This window comes from Seriola aureovittata, chromosome 12 (genome assembly GCF_021018895.1).
Source record: "Seriola aureovittata isolate HTS-2021-v1 ecotype China chromosome 12, ASM2101889v1, whole genome shotgun sequence".
In the NCBI taxonomy this organism is placed as follows: domain Eukaryota; kingdom Metazoa; phylum Chordata; class Actinopteri; order Carangiformes; family Carangidae; genus Seriola; species Seriola aureovittata.
In genome coordinates, this window is record NC_079375.1 from 9,997,193 (window position 1) to 10,015,731 (window position 18,539).

General features: G+C 38.9%; 1 protein-coding gene across 4 annotated transcripts in view; it reads left to right on the plus strand.

Annotated features, from left to right (window-relative positions):
• The first annotated feature begins 1,750 nt into the window (after positions 1–1,750).
• Positions 1,751–18,539, plus strand: part of LOC130178994 (rab effector MyRIP-like) — a 28,834-nt gene continuing 12,045 nt past the window's right edge. For 3 of the 4 annotated variants that reach the window (XM_056391681.1, XM_056391685.1, XM_056391683.1), the window contains exons 1-4: positions 1,751–2,025; positions 3,301–3,473; positions 11,427–11,648; positions 16,092–16,228. In XM_056391681.1, coding sequence (XP_056247656.1) covers positions 3,364–3,473; positions 11,427–11,648; positions 16,092–16,228 — 469 coding nt within the window. In that variant the 5' untranslated portion in view covers positions 1,751–2,025; positions 3,301–3,363. The remainder of the gene's footprint in view (positions 2,026–3,300; positions 3,474–11,426; positions 11,649–16,091; positions 16,229–18,539) is intronic. The other variant, XM_056391684.1, reaches the window with a different exon arrangement.

Here is an 18,539-nt window from a genome sequence, read left to right on the forward strand (position 1 = left end):
GAATTATTCCAACAACAGTGGCACATGAGTGATGGCATGTCCTCATTTACCATGTGGCAGACACAGACATTGTGGCAACTGGAAATACATCATACAAGTAGGCACTTGATTACTCACTAAGAGTGCAAGTGTGGGTATTGGGACAGACCTTGTGTCAGAACAACACTTCCTGCAATGTACTCTGAATAAAGACAAAATAACTGAGTTGCTTATCAAAATAAAATTCACTTGAAAAAAAAGACACTTTGTGTTGGAAGCAACAAATGATGTGAGAGCATGCAATTACTATTGCACTCACCTGCTAAATCTCCTTTTATCATATGTATTTTTTCGGAAGATATTTTAAAATATTTTGTTTTCAAAAGTTTTTCCCTTTTATATCATTATGTTGTAATGTACCTGCAATTTATTTGATATTAGTGACATTAAACCTTATGTAACTTGTTCTGGCAAAAATGTAATTAATTAGAGCCATAACAACATTACTCACAATAACAAATTTTACTACAAGCTCAGCAATAATTGTTGCATGCAGCATTTGAATAAATCATTACATCCAGTGGTGAAAAAAGAGATCATATCCTTTTAATGAGTAAAAGTACACCACAGTACACAATACAGCAACATAAATAAGGTCCATTACACTTAAAAGTCATGCATTAAAAGCTGCAGCTCAGTGAAGGTGAAGAAGGGTTAATCTAGCAAAAGCTAGTTTTAGTTTTAGAGAGTATGGTAAAATCCAGTGTGTGTTTCCAACTGATAAAACCTCATTTTATGAACACATCTTTATTGAGAAACACTGGCCATGTAACTTTGCTGTTAGGAGAGGCTGGGGAAGTGCTTGCACTTATTTGGGCCACTGCATGATCACTCTGGTGAGGGAATTATATGGTTTGATAACTTAAGATAAGTAAAATCCTTCATCCAGTTAAAGTAAATAGTTAAAAACAATCAAGATCTAAAAAGTATAAAAATATGGATTTAAACCGGAAAAAAGTCAATTTTGAATGATTCGGGCAGACCACAATGTTGACGCATGCGCAAAGGGGATATGACGCCATTGACAGATGATCAAATGAAACCACCCTTAAAATCACGTATTTGGATAGGTTTGGATATTGCTGGAAACATTTAGGATAATGTAAGTACACAACTCAACAAAACATATCTCCTATTTCTTCTTATCCAGTCAGCCTTTTTTTTCTACCTCCTCTTTCTTCTCCTACCTCTTGCCCTCCTCCTTAAATAACGAAATAGTATGTGTCACAAGAGAACCTGTACCAAATTTTCATTAAAAATGATAAAGGAGAAGAAGGACTCTATTGTTAACATTGTAGCAAGTACTTCTCACTTAACTGCTTAAAAGGTCTGAATATTTCTTCCACCATTCTAGTTCTCCACCTGTCCACTAGTTGCCCTCAGCGAGTTTCCTGCCCTCATTCATTCGCTCTCCCCACACAGCTGCACACCTGCTCCTATTATCCCATCAGTCTCTAGCGGCTGTGAATCAAGACAGTGGTCTAAACGTAATCATTACACATGTAAGGCATACATGTGTCCAAGAAATTCAATACATCTTTTCGTTAGGAATCTCAAAGAAGATAAACCCTTTACACTCTTCTAATGATCTGAATCGGTGTTTATATGATATATAAACGTTTTTTCTTTAATTGAAACACTAGCTTTCATAACTTCCATGTCGCCTCCTTGGCTGTACCCAGCAGAGTGGGAGCAGACCAAGCCCAGCTTTATCCTGATTTCTCCCTGAAACCGGGACAGGCTGCGCTGATCAGACCTGCCTATGGTTACCACGTGCAGTTTAACTTCCCAACTTCGGCTACGGAGAAAAGGTTTTAAAAAAAGACCCCGTTAAACTTTGAGTATTGGTCGATTTTTTGGCATTGACTCACCAACAATTCACTAGAGGTGTGAACGGATTTTATTCGTGTTTTTCCCACTGTGCAGCTGTGAAAGTAAACTGGTGGTCATTGTTACAAACACGGAGGACAACGGACTCAGAAATCGGTGAGTTTTTCTACATTTGACTTTAAGTGACTCTTTAAGAAGAGAATATAAAGTAAAATGCCTAAAACATTTTTATATGAACATGATAGATTTATAAAGTTTGTTGTCAGAAGCCTGGATGAAAATTGTGACAATTCCAAGAATCATTTCTTATAACTTGTGTGATCACACCTGAGGAACAATTGTCTTTATTTCCTGTATTAATCCTATTTTTTGTAGACTTTGATATTTGTCTAACATCCCAGTGAAACAGCTTCCAAGATCCCATGCATGAAAAATATATCAATCATAATCGTAGTTGGTATTCAGATAAACACTACTGTTTGTACTGAAGCTCACATCCACATTGATTCACTGCACAACCCTGATTTGCTGTCATCTTGGCTTCAATCATTAAAAAAAAAAAGTTGTCTTCAACCTCCTGTTTGACAGAGAGACAGATATTCTCCTCAGGAATGCTAATGCAGAAATCCCAAATCCTGCTCGGTGTTAATACCCCTGATTTACTTGTGTAAGTGGCTTGTAGGACGTCAAAAAGAGTTTTCAGTGTTTATGGACACAATCCTTAACTATATAAGGTCAACTAGGAGGGTGTTTATGTGTGAGCGGTATGAAATAAAAGCTGCACTAACTAGAAGGGTTTGTCATGCAGTAGATGCTGGACAGCTTGGCTTACTTCTGACAATATTTCTCCATACCTTTTGTGGTCTGAAGCAGTGAAATGTTTTTGCCATGTTTACATTCCATGTCAAGAGATAGTTACAAATGCTATTAAATTATATCCTTGTAAGTTAATTTATGTATAATTTTATCACTCTCGTGTCTTTAAGGGCTTTACAGACCTAAAACAACATATCAGAAGCCCACCGTGTATGAGCTCATACAAGCACTATGTACTTATCACATACACCAGTGGTGGAGAACCTAATCCGATGCTTTACTTAACCAAAAGTACCAATACATTTTTATATAACTAATCATTCACAAGTAAAAGTCCTGCATTCCAAATCTTTCAGAATTAGAAATAGTAAATATTTCACAATCTATTGTATTTTATAAGCTTATTGTGTTTTTTTGAATGTTCTGATCTGAAAAATAGAAATTATTAATGTCAGATAAATGTCATGTAATGGAGTGAAAGAGAGATTTCCCTCTGAAATGTGGTGGAAATGAGCTAAAAAGTAGCTATACACTAACGTATAAGGAATTTAACTGCGTCCTTTGTGTCTTGTGTTGATTCATTCTTTTTGTAATCTTTAACTTTCTCTTTTTTAGATGAAAACAACAAGCTGATTGAATGGTCAGAGGGGTTGAGTGACAGCCAGAGGTTTGCCAGCAATGGGCCGGAAGTTGGACCTGTCGGGATTAACAGACAACGAGGCAGAGCATGTGCTGCAGGTGGTGCAGAGGGACATGAAGTTACGCAAGAAGGAGGAGGAACGTCTCAGGTGAGTTCAGACGGTCGTGAACATGTCACAGGTTTGAGCCCCCGAGCAGCCAGCGGATCAATCACTAAACTGATTAGTCAGAGTGATTTTCTTAGGTCATTATGTATTCATCCCCCACTGAAACTACTCCCTTCCTTATTCTGAGACACTCTCAGCCCCTTTAACACATTATACTAAAAGTGTATATTTACTACTTAGGGTCAGTTGTAGATGTCATAATAAGATCTTCTTCCGTACTTAATATCTCTTTAGCTGCTAAAAGCTCCACTATATTCACCAGCTGGTCGTTAACAGTGTCTGTCTGCTGTTTGGTACTAGGCAGGTAGTGTACAGTTGGTTTTTCTCTCAAAAACAACTGCCTGCTGTGGTTGATAACAATGCTATAAGAGCAGTGAGAGTGAACCAAAACAGTAAAGTTTGGGACTGGACAGAGAAACAATGAGCTGAAACTCATTACAAAGCCCCTTAAAGCCGAAGGAAGCTGTAGATTTAGGTGATAATTCTCTGTATGTAGGTTCATCACTACGAGTGACCCCTTTCACATTATCACATTGATTAATCAGTAGCTACTTTAATTTTCATCAGTTCATCCTTTACCACAGGCAGTTTTAGACCATCTGTAACAGTAAAACAAAATGAAATAGAAGCTTTACAATGCAATATGTTGTGTAAGCAGTATGCATCTACAGCATTCTTACTATTCCCATTTTCTAGGACTTTGTTAGCATTCAATGCATTTTTAGTCCTCAAAGGAGATTTCCCGTCCTGTCTCTCTGCTCTGAAGTCTCTCCTTAAAAATACCGGACAGGAAGTGACAGCCCTTTCCTGTTGTACTCAGACTAGCTTCCTCAAAACTTCTATCAAGCCTCAGTGCCCAAACACAATATGTGAGAATGGAGACAGAAGGATATGCTAATTGGGTGGATTTGAACTGGAGTCTCTGGTCTCTGGTGTATATCGACCTGAGTCTGTGCAGAGAGTGAGTGAGGTGCATAATAGTCGGATATGATTTTGATTAAGAATAAACAGTTATGTCATTTCCCCATCACATTCTTACTTGCACCTCGTGCTAACCCTAACCCTCACACAATAGTAATCCTCTGCTTACGTTACCAAATGCTTTCAGTGATCAGGGAACCCAGTCAGATAAGAAATTGGTTTTTAAGGAGCACATATGCAAGATAAATTTAATGACTGTAATTTCCCTCAGATTTACATCTGTCTTAATATGGAAATCTGCTCCAGCCCCACCTTTTTGTATTTTGACCTTAGTGACAATCTGCTTGGACCTTTTTCATCCCTAGAGTCATTTCTTATGATGACAGATGTTTGAACAGTTCTGATATAAACATAATAGTGGTGGAAATATAAGCAGTGTGGTCAATGCTTTGGTTAAATGCAAGTACTGGAAGATGTGATATTTTGGCAGAACTGATATGTTCATTATTAACATATTGTCATCATGTTAAAAGAAGACGTCATCTGTCACAGTTATGTTTCTCACAAAATATATTTGCTGTTGCAGTGTAGTTGTATAGAAACGTAATACTCACATGGCACAGCATTCAAAACACCTGTAAGTAAAATAAGAGAGAATAATAAACTTGTTAAGCAAATCAATAAAATAATGAGCATTCATTATAAAATTAGAACATATTTTAAGGGCCTCAAAGATTTCCAACCTTCTAAGTTGTTCTAGTTCTAGTGTTCTTCAGTGTTTTTTAAGAGCGAGCGAGCGCAAAAAACCATCAACGTTTCCAAACTGGGGAAGTCTTTTTTTTTTTTTATCTGTGTTGTTAAGGTTACAATCAAGGACACTTTCAGTTTAGAGAATAATGACAATCTGACACGTGTATTTAATCTCATAATGAAGTTATTTAAAAATGCTGTTAGTGGATTGTATTTGAGTATTTAAGTTGATCATTTGCCAGTTCACTCAAATATGCTACTTTGTTTTGATAGCCAAGTACCAAAAGTAAGGAGAACCGATATCATAGCATTTTCATAGTGCTGTTTGTGTTTAGTCCTCAGGTCTTAAACTGTGACCAAGATCCATAGTAATCAGGACATTTTACAGCTGAAAAATCAATTTATCATTGCCTCTAGTGGACAAACAATGTAATGGAGACGCTGTCTGAACTCCCTCACACTTGGTTTGGCATTTCTACAATTAATTAGAGGACAGGAAATCAGCCGAGCCAATTTCATGGTCATTTTGGAGCATGTAGTTTGCGGTGCTGCTGAACGTTATGGCATTATACTGACATGTGTTTCTGTTATTTAGTCTACCCTCATTGATATAAACGGGGTGGACAAAATAATAGTAAACTACAGCCTCTAAAATGTCCATACAGCTGAATGAACACCTCTGTAAAACAGTTTCAACAAAAACCGAACATTATAACGTTCATGAAGGAGGATTTATGGCAGGACTGTTGTGTTAGACTGTATTAGCTTTAGTTAGGTGTACCTAATAAACTGAGTGTATATATACTCTGGTTTGACACTTGATCAGCTGGAAAGTCATAAAATCCTGTAGCCTGCACAACTCCACTGGGAACACAAACAAAAAAAACAGAAAGCACTAAAGTATAACAATACTTTATCCTGGTGTAGTATCTAATTTTATGTCCTTGTGTTGTGACCAGTGTGTAATTACATGATGGTGGGTTGTATCTTGATGTAAAGCCTGTAAAACACAGAAAAGCATGTTTTATAAAAAAAAAACAAAAAAAAACCTATCAACTGACACCACTGAAACTACGACTTAACTTTTTTCTACCTGAATGATATTTGCAGCTGGAGAGTTTTTTGTAAAATCTTCATGTGACATGACTCAAAGCGATTAAGTAGAGAGCTCTCTACTTTCTCTTAGAAGTGCTCATCAAGTATGTTTAGACGTGTTCTGACATTTCTGTGTTGCTTCATACCAGTTTCTCTGTTCATGAAGAGACCAAGAAGATGATCTCTCACCACAAGGATCTAAAAACCAAGCTGCGAAATGATGTCCAACACATTCATATCACATCTCCTCTTTAGCAGAAGTACATTGACAGATAAGATCATGTACCGTTTTCTGATATCACATCTATAAGGCAAATCCCTCATGTCATGCAGGTTGTGCACTTTTCTGCTTCCTCAGTCTAGTCGTTAAGTGGGCTCCAACTTCATGCACCCTGCTTCTCAATTTCTGCACTGCCACCCCTTGAGATGAAACTCGGCAGCCTCCCTGAATGTGAAACAGCAGTGAGTGAGAGACAGGGGAGTGTATATATATATATATATATATATATGGGAAAGCAATCACCTTCTATACGTGACATTTTGAAACATGCGTGCATCACCGCTCATGACCTCATGCGGGTGTCTGTGACAGATGACTGAAGTATCACACAAAACCGAACTGATATTGTGAAAGACAAAGTCTGCCCTGGCCTTGTTCTCTAGATTGTTTCAACACAGTAACTACTTCAGATAACAATCAGTACAAAGAAAAAGGAAGGAAGAGCACAGGATGAGATAAGCGAGATTCACTTTCCAACAGTGGGAGTGTTAAACAGTGTAAAGGCTTTGAAACGCTGCAGTAAACATTACATCTAAAGATTTTATGTGCGTTATTTTAACAACCATGTGCGTACACATATATTATAGTGTGTATTTACAGTTTCAAGTAAATCTGCGTAATCCTGTGTAAACTGTGAGATTACTTGAAGAATGAACACTGATTAGTTTTAATAATCTCTGAAATTAGACAAAGTTTAGTAGTTACATGTAAATGAATGTAAATACATGTACTTAGATTTTGCTTTCACACAATCTTGTATCCACTTTCTGATTAAGCAGCCATGAGACACGCATAGTTGTCAGTTTATTAGGTACACCCAGTCTAAAACATCAGTCCTGTAGAAAAATCCTCCTTCATGAAGGTTTTGATGTTGAGTTTCTGTTGTAGAGATGGGTATAGTAGTTTGTGGTGCTGTTGTCCTGCCTTACATTATACAGAGAGGTGTTTTTAATATTTTACTCATCCTGTCGATGTCAATGAGAGCCACCTGAATTTTAGAACGGTGTGTATATTTAAGAGACATTAGAATATGTTGCTAGTCTTTATCAGGATCAGAAATACTTTGTCAAACATAAAGCTTTGACATGTCTCACACACAACAGTAAAAAAGTTGCTTTTTCTCAGATTTGATTTGTCTGTTTTTATGGCTTTAATCGTATTTTGTTTTCTCATCTCCCTCTTCGAGTGTCCTGTTTCCATGGTTTTATGATTTATGTGACTTGTTTCTGTAACACTGCAGCTGTTTGCTGTCTGGATAAATTAAATACAATTTAACAGCACCACAAAGTACAAAATCACTACCTCTCTAAAACAGTGTGACAAAAACTCAACTCAACTTTATAATCTCGTATCTCAACATCAGAACTGTTGTATTACACTGCATTAGATTTAGCTGGGTGTACTGAATAAACTGGTACCTGAGTGCTTAAGCTTTGTAGTATCCCCGTAAAAAAGAGTTAGGTTGAACAAATAGCTACTGGATTTAGCACTACTCTGGCTGTGTTGTATCAATTTGTAAAATAATGAAATCTAATGTAAAAATAAAAGGCTGTGATATTGATATGGTGCAAATGTGCGACAGTGTTTATCTTGTTAAGTCTTCCAACTGAATAACGATTTCGCAGGAACAAGCTGCAGGAATCAGTTCACTGTCACTGCACCTGATGATTCGGGGATTTGGAGGCACGTGTTTCTCGCTCACACACAGCATACACACCAAACACACATACACAGAGCACACAGGTCTTGGCATTCTGCACCTCCAGAATTCACACACTTCCAAACACACATGCAGAGTGTTGCAGCAAAGCGACGGCACCAGTGCAGTTTAAAAAAAAAAAAAAAAAAAAATCCTGGTTTGATGCTTTTGCTCTGTCTAGAAATCTGTATACCACAATACAATCTGACAGTGCCACAAACTACAAAATCAGTTCCACGCGGACACAATATAGTGTATATAGATACAAATATGTCTTTAACAATCTTTAAGAGAGTGTGCACAAATATTTCTTACAAATGCTTTTACAAAGGATCAAAACTTGAATCAAAAATAAAATAAAATGGAGGACACAGGGCACAAATGAACTTCTACCACAAGTTACCATCAACGTAAAATTGCTGCCATTATAAACCTAACTTACTCGACCCTATGATCTTTTTCTAACACTGAAACAAAGCTCTCAATTTGTCTCAATCAACTCTTTTAGTTAAACTAACCAATAGCTAACAAAGCAGTCGGTGGTAGACCATTCTCATGCAGCCTCAGCTAGTATATTTCACATTACCCATAAAAAACAACATGGCTGTCGTCAAAGAAGAGAATACATATCCTCATTCACATCCTTAAACACTAGAAAATTGGTAGACGCCACATCAGCTTATCACCAAGAAACAGATTTTTTGTGTGGATTATTGCAGCTGACGCAGCTCAAGTTCTGTCTGTCCTCTTTTCATGCCTGAAGCTAGAAAGCTCCTTTAGACGAGCATGTGTGGGAACAGAGCTGCACCACAGATAATGTGCAGTGTGAGCTGCTGCACATGTATCGTATGTTTCATGTGTAATCATAGGTATTTAAATGAGAAATATTAATGTTGTTGCTGTTGTTTGTGTGGTTATTTCTGCAGTGTCCTGCAGAGTCAGTGGTGTGTTTATACATGTTTTTGCATTTTTCTCCATGGGATAGTGTTTTGTGCATGTATATTTCTGCATGTTACTTCACTATCTTGGACCTTGCTGTGACTCTGCATGAGTGTGTGCGTGTGCGTGCGTGTGTGTGTGTGTGTGGTCTGGTCTGTCTCAGGGTTATTTATACTGTCCATCGAGCCTGAGTAATGGAGTGTGCTGCTGTAGTGAGAGGATGGCCGTCTCTCTGTCAGACAGGCGTGTGAGGGACACTGTTAAATTTTTATAGTTTGGGAGTTACAGAAAATGTGACCGAAAGGTTAGTGTTGTACAAATTCCCGGGGTTAATGTTCAAGAAATGTGGCTTAGTGTGTGGAGCTGAAATGATTAGTGGAACAATTTTAGTAATCAATGAGTTGTTGAAATGCCTCAATTTAACAGGAAGCTTCAGCTTCTCAAATGCTGAATTCTTTAACTGAAGTGAATGAAATATCAGTGGACTTTTTTTTAGACTTTTTCTTAGATTTGAAGGTGTCAACATGGACTTTAGGAAATTGTGAGGGGCATTTATAAACAGAACAATTAATTGATTAATAGTTTTGTGATTATCAGATGCATATTATAACTGCTTTGTGTCTTTTTCTGTCTTTCTATTGCTTTTGTTCACTTTTCTTCCCATGTACATTTCTCTCTGTGTCTGTTGAGCTGCTTTTTCCATGAACGACACACAGTTCACACCAGTTCACTTTAAATCAGCCATTTCAGGAAGTGGATTTCCCCCAGTGGTCAAAAACTGGAACTCATTTGCCCAATATTATAGATACGATCTATATAAAAGCTTTACATTTTGAATTTGAGTTATTTACAACTGAAATGAAGCCAACTTAGATACCCCCAGTGTGTATTTTTCTTGCTCCTGTCCTCATGTTGTAAGACTACATCAGTCTACAGCAGCAATCACCTATAAATGATTCAGTCATAGCTGATGGTTCTGCAGCCTTAATGTGAAAATAATGGATTTTTTTGACACATACTTAAACCAGTTCCCATTTGTCCTTTGCACTACCTCCGTCTGTCATGTTTTCCTACTGTAATTTGTTATTCCTTTGTTTTTTAGGCCCTGCCTGACATGTCTGCATCTGTTTTAAAATGTAGTGAGTGTAACTGCAACTGTATGTAGATGTGGATCGGTGCTTTTCAGTAGTATTTCTTTGCATACAAACTCGACGTGTGTGCAGATATGAATTAATTCAAATCTTTGACGGGTGCATTTAAGCTGTGAGTGCATGAGATCTGCTACTCCTCTTCTCTGAAGTTTTAGTGTTGTGTTGGTTTTACTGCTCACAACTTTACGGTTTTGGTTCACTCTCACTGCTCTCATAGTGTTATTTTTAGGTTGCAGATGGAAATTTGTTTTCAGTTGAAAAAGGCTCTAAAAGCACACTGTATACTAAAGTTAGCAACTAGCTTCTGAACATAGTGGAGCATTTAGCAGCTAAAGGAGACGGGTATATCTTTCAGGAGTTGGTGGAAGGGAAAACAAAGCTAAAAAGAGTGAATATTGGACAGAAACACGACTCAAAATTTGTGATAAAGTTGCTCTGTCACTGTTGGATGTGTAAATAGGCAAGTGTTTGCTAACAAGTTCACCATAACAACAACTAAAATGTGATGATATGTGAGTGTTGTGTTCTCAGCTTGTTTCTGCCGTCCCCACGTGGCTTAAAAACCAGTCATTGCAGGTTTAAAGTGAATAAAACATCTGCAGTTCCATAACAATGAGGCAAACTGACGAATATCATGCTATATGATAGAAATCTCCAGAACTGCTACTAAATAGACCTTATGGTGAGGCTGTTTATCAAGCAATAATAGATGTTTATGATACTTAAGCTTCAGGAGCCAGACAGGCAGAAAAGCTGCTGCTGATGTCGAGTCGATGTTACATCAGGCATTTATGAATGATTGTTCCTCTTTTGATAACCCGTTTCACCCCCCCGTGGTAAAACCACTTTAATTTCTGATCCATCTTCATTAAAAGGAAGCAGAGGATTTATGTGACTGTTTGTGTGTTTATGTGCACGCCATGTCCTCGTTGTGATGATCATCCTATTTGACATAGTAAACCCACGACTGTTGATTTATCCGTGTCTTCCCGTACTTAAATATTCTCTATTTTACAGATTCTTTCTGGTTTCACTATCTTTGTCCCTCTAACCATCCCTTCTCCCTCCCTCTCTTCCCTCCCTCCCTCTATTCCCTACAGTGAACTGAAGCAGGAGCTGGATGAGGAGGGCAGTCGCTGCCTCCTGCTGTCACGGCAGAGTTGTTTCAACCAGCGCTGCTGTATTCGTTGCTGCTTGCCCTTCACCTTCCTGCTCAACCCCAGGCGCCAGTGCCAGGACTGCTGCTACAACGTCTGCAAGGCATGCCGGGTCTACAGCAAGCGGGACAAAGCCTGGCTCTGCTCCGTCTGCCAGAAGAGCAGGTAAGGTTGCTGGTGGTAATAGTGGTGGTAGTGCGGTGATTCTGTGTGTGTGTGTGTGTGTGTGTGTGTGTGTGTGTGCACGTGCACGTGCGTGCATGTGTGTGCACGCCAAATACAGGGAGGCTAAGTTAAGGATGAGAGTCTGATAGTGACGCCAAAGGTTATTAAGGTCTTACTCTGCTGGGGGAGAGATGGATTTAGCACTTAATTCGCAAAAACAGTCACCAAGATACTGTGTGGGATAAAGTCTACCACTGGCTAGAATATTTATATTCATCCTGACAACAAGACAGAAAGGAAGCATGTCACTTGGTTATGGTGGTTAAAAAAAAAAAAAGTACTTCTTCATTTCTTTGATAAAGACTTTAGTTTCACAGATGGACTGTGCCTTTCATGTGCAGGAGAAAACATTTTCCAGCAGAGGGGTGACATGTTTGTTTGTGAATTAAGAATATTTTTTGTTTTCATTTCAAAACCTTTATGAGTATTTGCAAATATGTGATGAGTTTAGGTTTTCTACTAAAATCAACAATATGTGTGAAATCTGATAAATTACCTCAAGTGATATCACTTGAGTCAGCATTAGTTGGGGCTGAAGACCACAAGTTAAAAAAAAAAGACAAAAAAAAAAAAACCTTCGGGTGTTAGTTTAGAAAGAATTGAGTTTACCAGACTTCGATAGCAGCTGAAGGCTACATTACCCACCACTAGCATAATACACCTGAATCTCCAACAAAACTGTCAGCGGTCGAGTTGCATTGTGGGTACATCTGAAAAAGCTGTAGGAGTGCAATGCTAAATCAGTGGATTTTAACCACACTGTACTCAACATACACGGATATTAACTTGCAGAGAGAGAATTTTGGCATTAGATGTTGTTGTTGAGCGTAATCTGGGGTTTTGCAGAGACATTTAAGCATTCAGCATTCTTGTCTGATGATGGGATTGAGGAAATCCATGCAGACATGAGGAGAACATACAAAATCCACACAGGAAGGAGCCTACAAGTATCATCATAGAAAATGTTACTTCTGAAGTAAATTCTATAAAAGGTTTACTTTCATCTTAACAATCATCTTAATGATGGAGACACCACACTGTAGACTGCAGGACTTATCTTAAGATGGGTGACACTTGAAAACTTCCTGTGTCACCTTCAGTGCCTGTCAACACACCTACTGTACACACTCTCACTCTCACTTAGCTCCCGTCACATGGAAACTCACTGACACAGTGAACAGATGGCAACTCATTAAACTTGCTGACATTAATATCTCTGCAGTATCCTACAGCTGTCACTCTTAAACATTCAATTAAATCCTAGTTCATTTTAATCTCAAATAGGAAACATGAAGATGAGAGGATAAATCCTAATTATACATAAACTGGATCTACATCAAAATCCACTCTGACAGTGTACTGTACCTTTTCACTTAATAATAAATGGCAATGTATTGTATGCACCAAACAAGGCTCAAAAGATCTGTAGTGACTCAAAGATATAACATGCAACAAAATGCAATTTACAATGGTGTAGCATGAAATTAAATTACATTTTAAAACGGGTTTTCTCTGATGTACAATTTTGATTTAAAGGCGCGAAATGTTTTTTTTTTGCTCGGAGCAGGTGGTGGTGATAATGGCCGCTTACCAAGAGCTTCAGCTATCACTGCATTCACAACACAAGAGGTCTGGATGGGACAGGCTGTGGCTAGCTGGTTAGCATGCTAACTTCAGTAGAAGAAAGGAATTGATAGAAGAGGAAGCAAAACAACAGAGTTGCTTGACTGCTGGAGACGGGTTTTGGCTTGTAAAGGAAAGAAGTTTGATGCTGATACAGCTGTTACCACCGTTTTGTTTTTAGTATAATGAGACAATCCCAGTGAAAATTGGTGCAGTTTATTTGTTGTTTTCAGCTTATTCATCTGTTGGTGATGTGTATCGCTGTCTGACATAGTGTCTGTTATGATACTGTCACCTGTAGTATCATAATAAGGGACCACAATTTAAGATAAACACAAGAAGCTTGTGCTACAGAAAATGGACCAGACTCAGTGAATAGCTCCCTAAGCTTAACATGTCCTATGATAACTATTAATTTAGCTATACAGACTAATGAGCAGTGATAACTAACATGTCTTTGGGGTCATCAGGTTGGAACCTCCTTTCACCAGTGTTTCGTCTAGTTGGTCCCACGACACCTCCAGGAGGCTAGACAGTGATCACTGGCGTCCCAGAGTCACTCCCCTAATGCCAGCCATCACTGCTCCTCACACCACGACTATTTTCCACAAACAACACCATCATCAACTCTGACAAAACACACTAGCAGATTAAGCAGATTCAGCAAACAAACTTCCCTAAACAGTTGGAGAAAGTGGCGGCCATTTTGAATGAGGGAGGTAGAGTCAAGGAGAGATGCCTTTTGAGCTAAACTCTCCCCCGCCGGGTTAGGCTGTGCTCTACCCCCCCCCCTACTCCCCCACTCTCCAAGACATCAAACAAACAAACAAACAAACAATCAAACTCACCTAAGCAGCCACAGACACACTACAAACCAATTCAATACAAGCAAACAATACAGGCCACCTCACCTGGACTAACCGCATGGTCTCAAAGAGGCTCACACAGGCCACACCCCCACTTAAAAACACTTCCTCTTCCTGGATTTCTTCCTTGCTTCTCCTAAGAGTCTGTCTATCCTAAGTGCTCCCCCTGCTGGGCCCCCAGCTACCATTACTCCTTCTCATCCAAATCCACTGACTGGATCTTGCTGCCTCATCTGACATGTCCTTTACAATTTTCCTCACACTCTGTCCACTTGCTCCTAACTCCCTTACCAAAGAGACAACAGACCTTGCTACAAATCCTCTACATCCTACTTCCACTGGACAAATCCTAACTTTCCATCCTCGCTGCTCTGCTTCTGCCCCTAACTCTGCATACCTGAGCTTTTTCCTTTCATATGCTTCTTCAACTAAGGCCTCCCACGGAACAGTCAGCTCTATGAAATATACTTTCATTCTACTCCTAGACCACAAGACTATATCAGGCCTTAGCTTTGTAATGGCTATTTCCTGGGGAACAACAAGCTTTCCTCCTAAATCTACCTGCATTTCCCAATCACAAGCACCTTCTAAGCTGCCTTGCCTTCTTGTTGTCTTACCAACTTTCTCTCCCTCTTGAACAAACTTGATTGCACCTTTCTTTGTTTTAGGTCCTCCTAAGTTTGCCTGCCTCCGTAACTCTTCAATTCCTGCAGCTAGGCTTTTTAGAACCTGGTTATGTCGCCACGTATACCTGCCTTGCGACAGACTAACCTTACACCCTGACAGAATGTGCTTTAAAGTTGCAGTACCTGAACACAATGAACATAGTGGGTCTCCATTTACCCAGAGTTTTAGGTTCTGGGGAGTTGGCAGTACATCATAAGTTGCCCCTATCAAGAATCTAATACTACTTTCCTCCATGCTCCAGAGTTCTTTCCAGCTAAGCTTTTTCTTGTCCACACCTTCCCAATTCACCCACTGTCCCTGCTTAGCCTGGGCCACTGCCTTAGCACCCCTTAATAATTCCTCCTGTCTACGAACCTGTTCCACGACTAGCTTTCTCTTCTCCTTGGGACCTGCTCTACTCCACACTGGTTTGCTTGGGCCAAGCCCCAAGCCTCCCCGGCCTATTTGGAGCTTTAAATGTAATCTTTGCCACATTTGTAACACAATGACAGATGTTGTAATTTTTGATACCTTTAAGACTTTAAGACTAAGAGAGATTTTACCCAGTACATGAAAATTATATATTAATTTCCCTGTATATCTCAGGAGGCAAATTTTATAGGGGGAAAATCTAACCATTAAATCCTGAATTTAAGTGTCTCCTGTCAAAAAAAGGTTCCACTTCACTGAGCCTTTTAACAAATGTTTCATTTAACACTTGTGATGTGATTTCTGTTATTTTTTTTACCTTTCCTTTTTAGCTATCTCTGTCAGGCTTGCTCACTTGCTTGTGTGGATGGCAATACAACAGTCAGTGAATGGTAAACTCTGACATGGTATTTCCATTTGTTTAATGACACTTTAGATTTGATTATTACATTAAAATTTGCTGGGCCTTACGTGTCATTTTGTAATACTGCCAAACTGCAGCAGCTGCGTTGCATTTTCCAACTGATTTGAACCTGCCATCTCCAAAGTCTCTCTCTCCAGTGTCAGGAGGAACAATCATAGAAAATATAAATATCATAATTATTTTTGACTTATTGGCTTCCAGAGAATTTACCTTAATGGGCTGATCCAACGTATATATTTTCTTTTATGGATTTGGTGATTGCTTGGTCCATTGGACTGGCTGATTTGGTATGAAGATTAAAATGGTATTGCCAAAGTATTAAGATACAACACATACTGAAAATTAAATTGCAGGTTTGCTTTCTGTCCCTTTCAGGTTGTTGAGGACACAGTCACTGGAGTGGTTCTACACTAATGTGAAGAAGCGCTTCAAGAGATTTGGCAGCGCCAAAGTGCTGAAGACTCTCTACAGGAAGCACTTGGCAGAGCACAGTGCGCTTTCAGAGCTGACTGGTAAACTACTCTGTTCATAAATGTTGCTGCTGAAACCTATTGTAATTCATTTTATTATTTTAGTCCAATGGTTAAAGTAAAATTTTATGTAAACCTGTACAGAACAGAAACAGAAAACAACCCACAAATAATTAAGCTTCAGAGTATCATTCAATCAGTTCATATATTTTCTTAAAGCCTAATCCTATAATGAATGCTGTGAACAGATTACTGTCAGGAGAATTTACTCTCATGAGAAATGATGTGTTTGTATAAGAGACTTTGTGTCTACTCAACTTCATGAGTTTGATTTTGTTTTGAATTTGTCAGATTTTTGCTGTTTGTATCTCAAAGCAGTGGAGGACAGGAAGTTAGGAGGAGGGTGAAACAGGATTAAGCTCTTGCTTGGCTTTCATCTCGCATAACTTCAGCAGATTACTCCGGCTGCTGCCAGACTCAAGTGTATTAATGTTTGTTTGCTTCCTCCATATCATCACTCAGCAAGGAGTGACGACCCGGTCCTGCTTTATTTTGGTTTTATTATACAATAAACCTTGTGTACATATGGTAGATGCATATGTAAACTTCATCAGTGCCGTTGAACACACATTTTGTTTCAACTTGAATAGAGCTGAAACATCTTGTTGGTTAACTGATATGTTAATTGATTCCTTTCTGAACATGTATGCAATATAAAGTCATTTGGGAATCAATTAATAGCTTAAGTAATTGTTTAAGCAGAAATGAAAAACATTTACTGTTTCCAGCTTCTCAAATGGGAATATCGATTGATTGTTTTTTCTTGGCCTTTTATGGTAGTAAACCAAATGTCTTTGGATTTTGGGCTGGTAGACAAAACAGGATGAATATTGGACTTAAATTCATCAGGTGTCCACAAGTACTCAATGGATTTTCCCTGTTTTACCTGTCCTTTAGAAACAGTAGATTGGCAATATAATGTGTACCTAAATTTTAAAAGTTTTTTTTTCCTCAGGAGGTTTCAGTTTAAACATGTTTTTATTTCACAGATGACAGTCAGAAAAGCTTTGTTGGTGCAGCAGTGCTGAAAATGTATTGGTAGTACTATACAGTGCCTTGAATAAGAGTGTTCACCCAGCAGCATATGCTTCAGCATGTACTGTAAGTCTAGTCAGGGACGGCGCAGGGGGAGTGCATCCCGGTTCAGAGTCTCTGATCTGATTGAATAGACAAGGGATTTCAGAGAATTATGCATGTTTTGTGGAGGAGAGGTCGCCGGTTGCAGATGATGCAGAGATGTGACCCCTGTGGGAGGAGGACTGATGTGGGCTGGCATCAGGCCAGCGCTCAGCATCTCATTCTGATTTAGGTAGCTCTGTTTTCATTTTCCACTCACACGCTCACTCTTAGCACATGCTGTATCATACATTCTCATTTGTTTGTGACTGACCTGCACTGCTTCAGCTGTTTTTATTCAGCTGCCAAATCCGATCTGCATAGTCTGACTCATGCTAATTTTACTTTGCGTAAGAACAATGTGAGCTGCATGAATAGCATCAGAATTAATAGAGCTGACATTTGGGAGCTAAAAGCTGTGGGCATAGGCATGATTGTGTGTGAGGTTTATGTAGCAGTGAAGCATTTTCCACCAACAGCCCAGTGACTCAACAGTGGTCAGAGATATCCTCCTATGAAGAGTAAAGCAAAAGAGCAAAGTGACCCCGAGGAGCAGTGGAAAGAGGCGAGAGAACACATAGTAAAAACCACGAGTCATAAGTCGAACTGATGCTAAACCATAAATCAATATAATTCATTTACAGCCAATCTTTTATCATTCTCTTTTTTTATTTTTATTTAAGCTTTGGTTTGGCTAATCTGATCGCAATGCATTCTGTGAGCATTTAAACTTACATTTGCACACATTTTTCCTAACCCAGATAAAGATCACAGGTCAATCAATGGTGGGTGTAAATTGGTGCTGTGGTTGAACTGCTCATAGCTCATGGCTATTTGCATCCTGTGAGGAGGTGGGTAAGCATTGCTTGTCTGTAAATGTTGGGAACCAGTGACTGAGACAACCCAGGGACCAGGGGGAATACTGGAAAGCTTAGACAAATGGAGTTTGTGCATTATTTTTACAAGTACATTAGAGTTTGTGACACATTGCATTATACAGAGATTTACAGTTTGACTGTGACAAAGTGTTACGGGGCTGACAATACAGTTTATCATGCTCTTGATCTCTGCGAGATTGCATTTTTTAACAATTTGTTTGCCAGTGAAAGAGTTACGTTTTCAGTTTTCTTTGGTTAAAACCGAAATGTTGCCAAGAATGACTCTAACTTTTATCGCT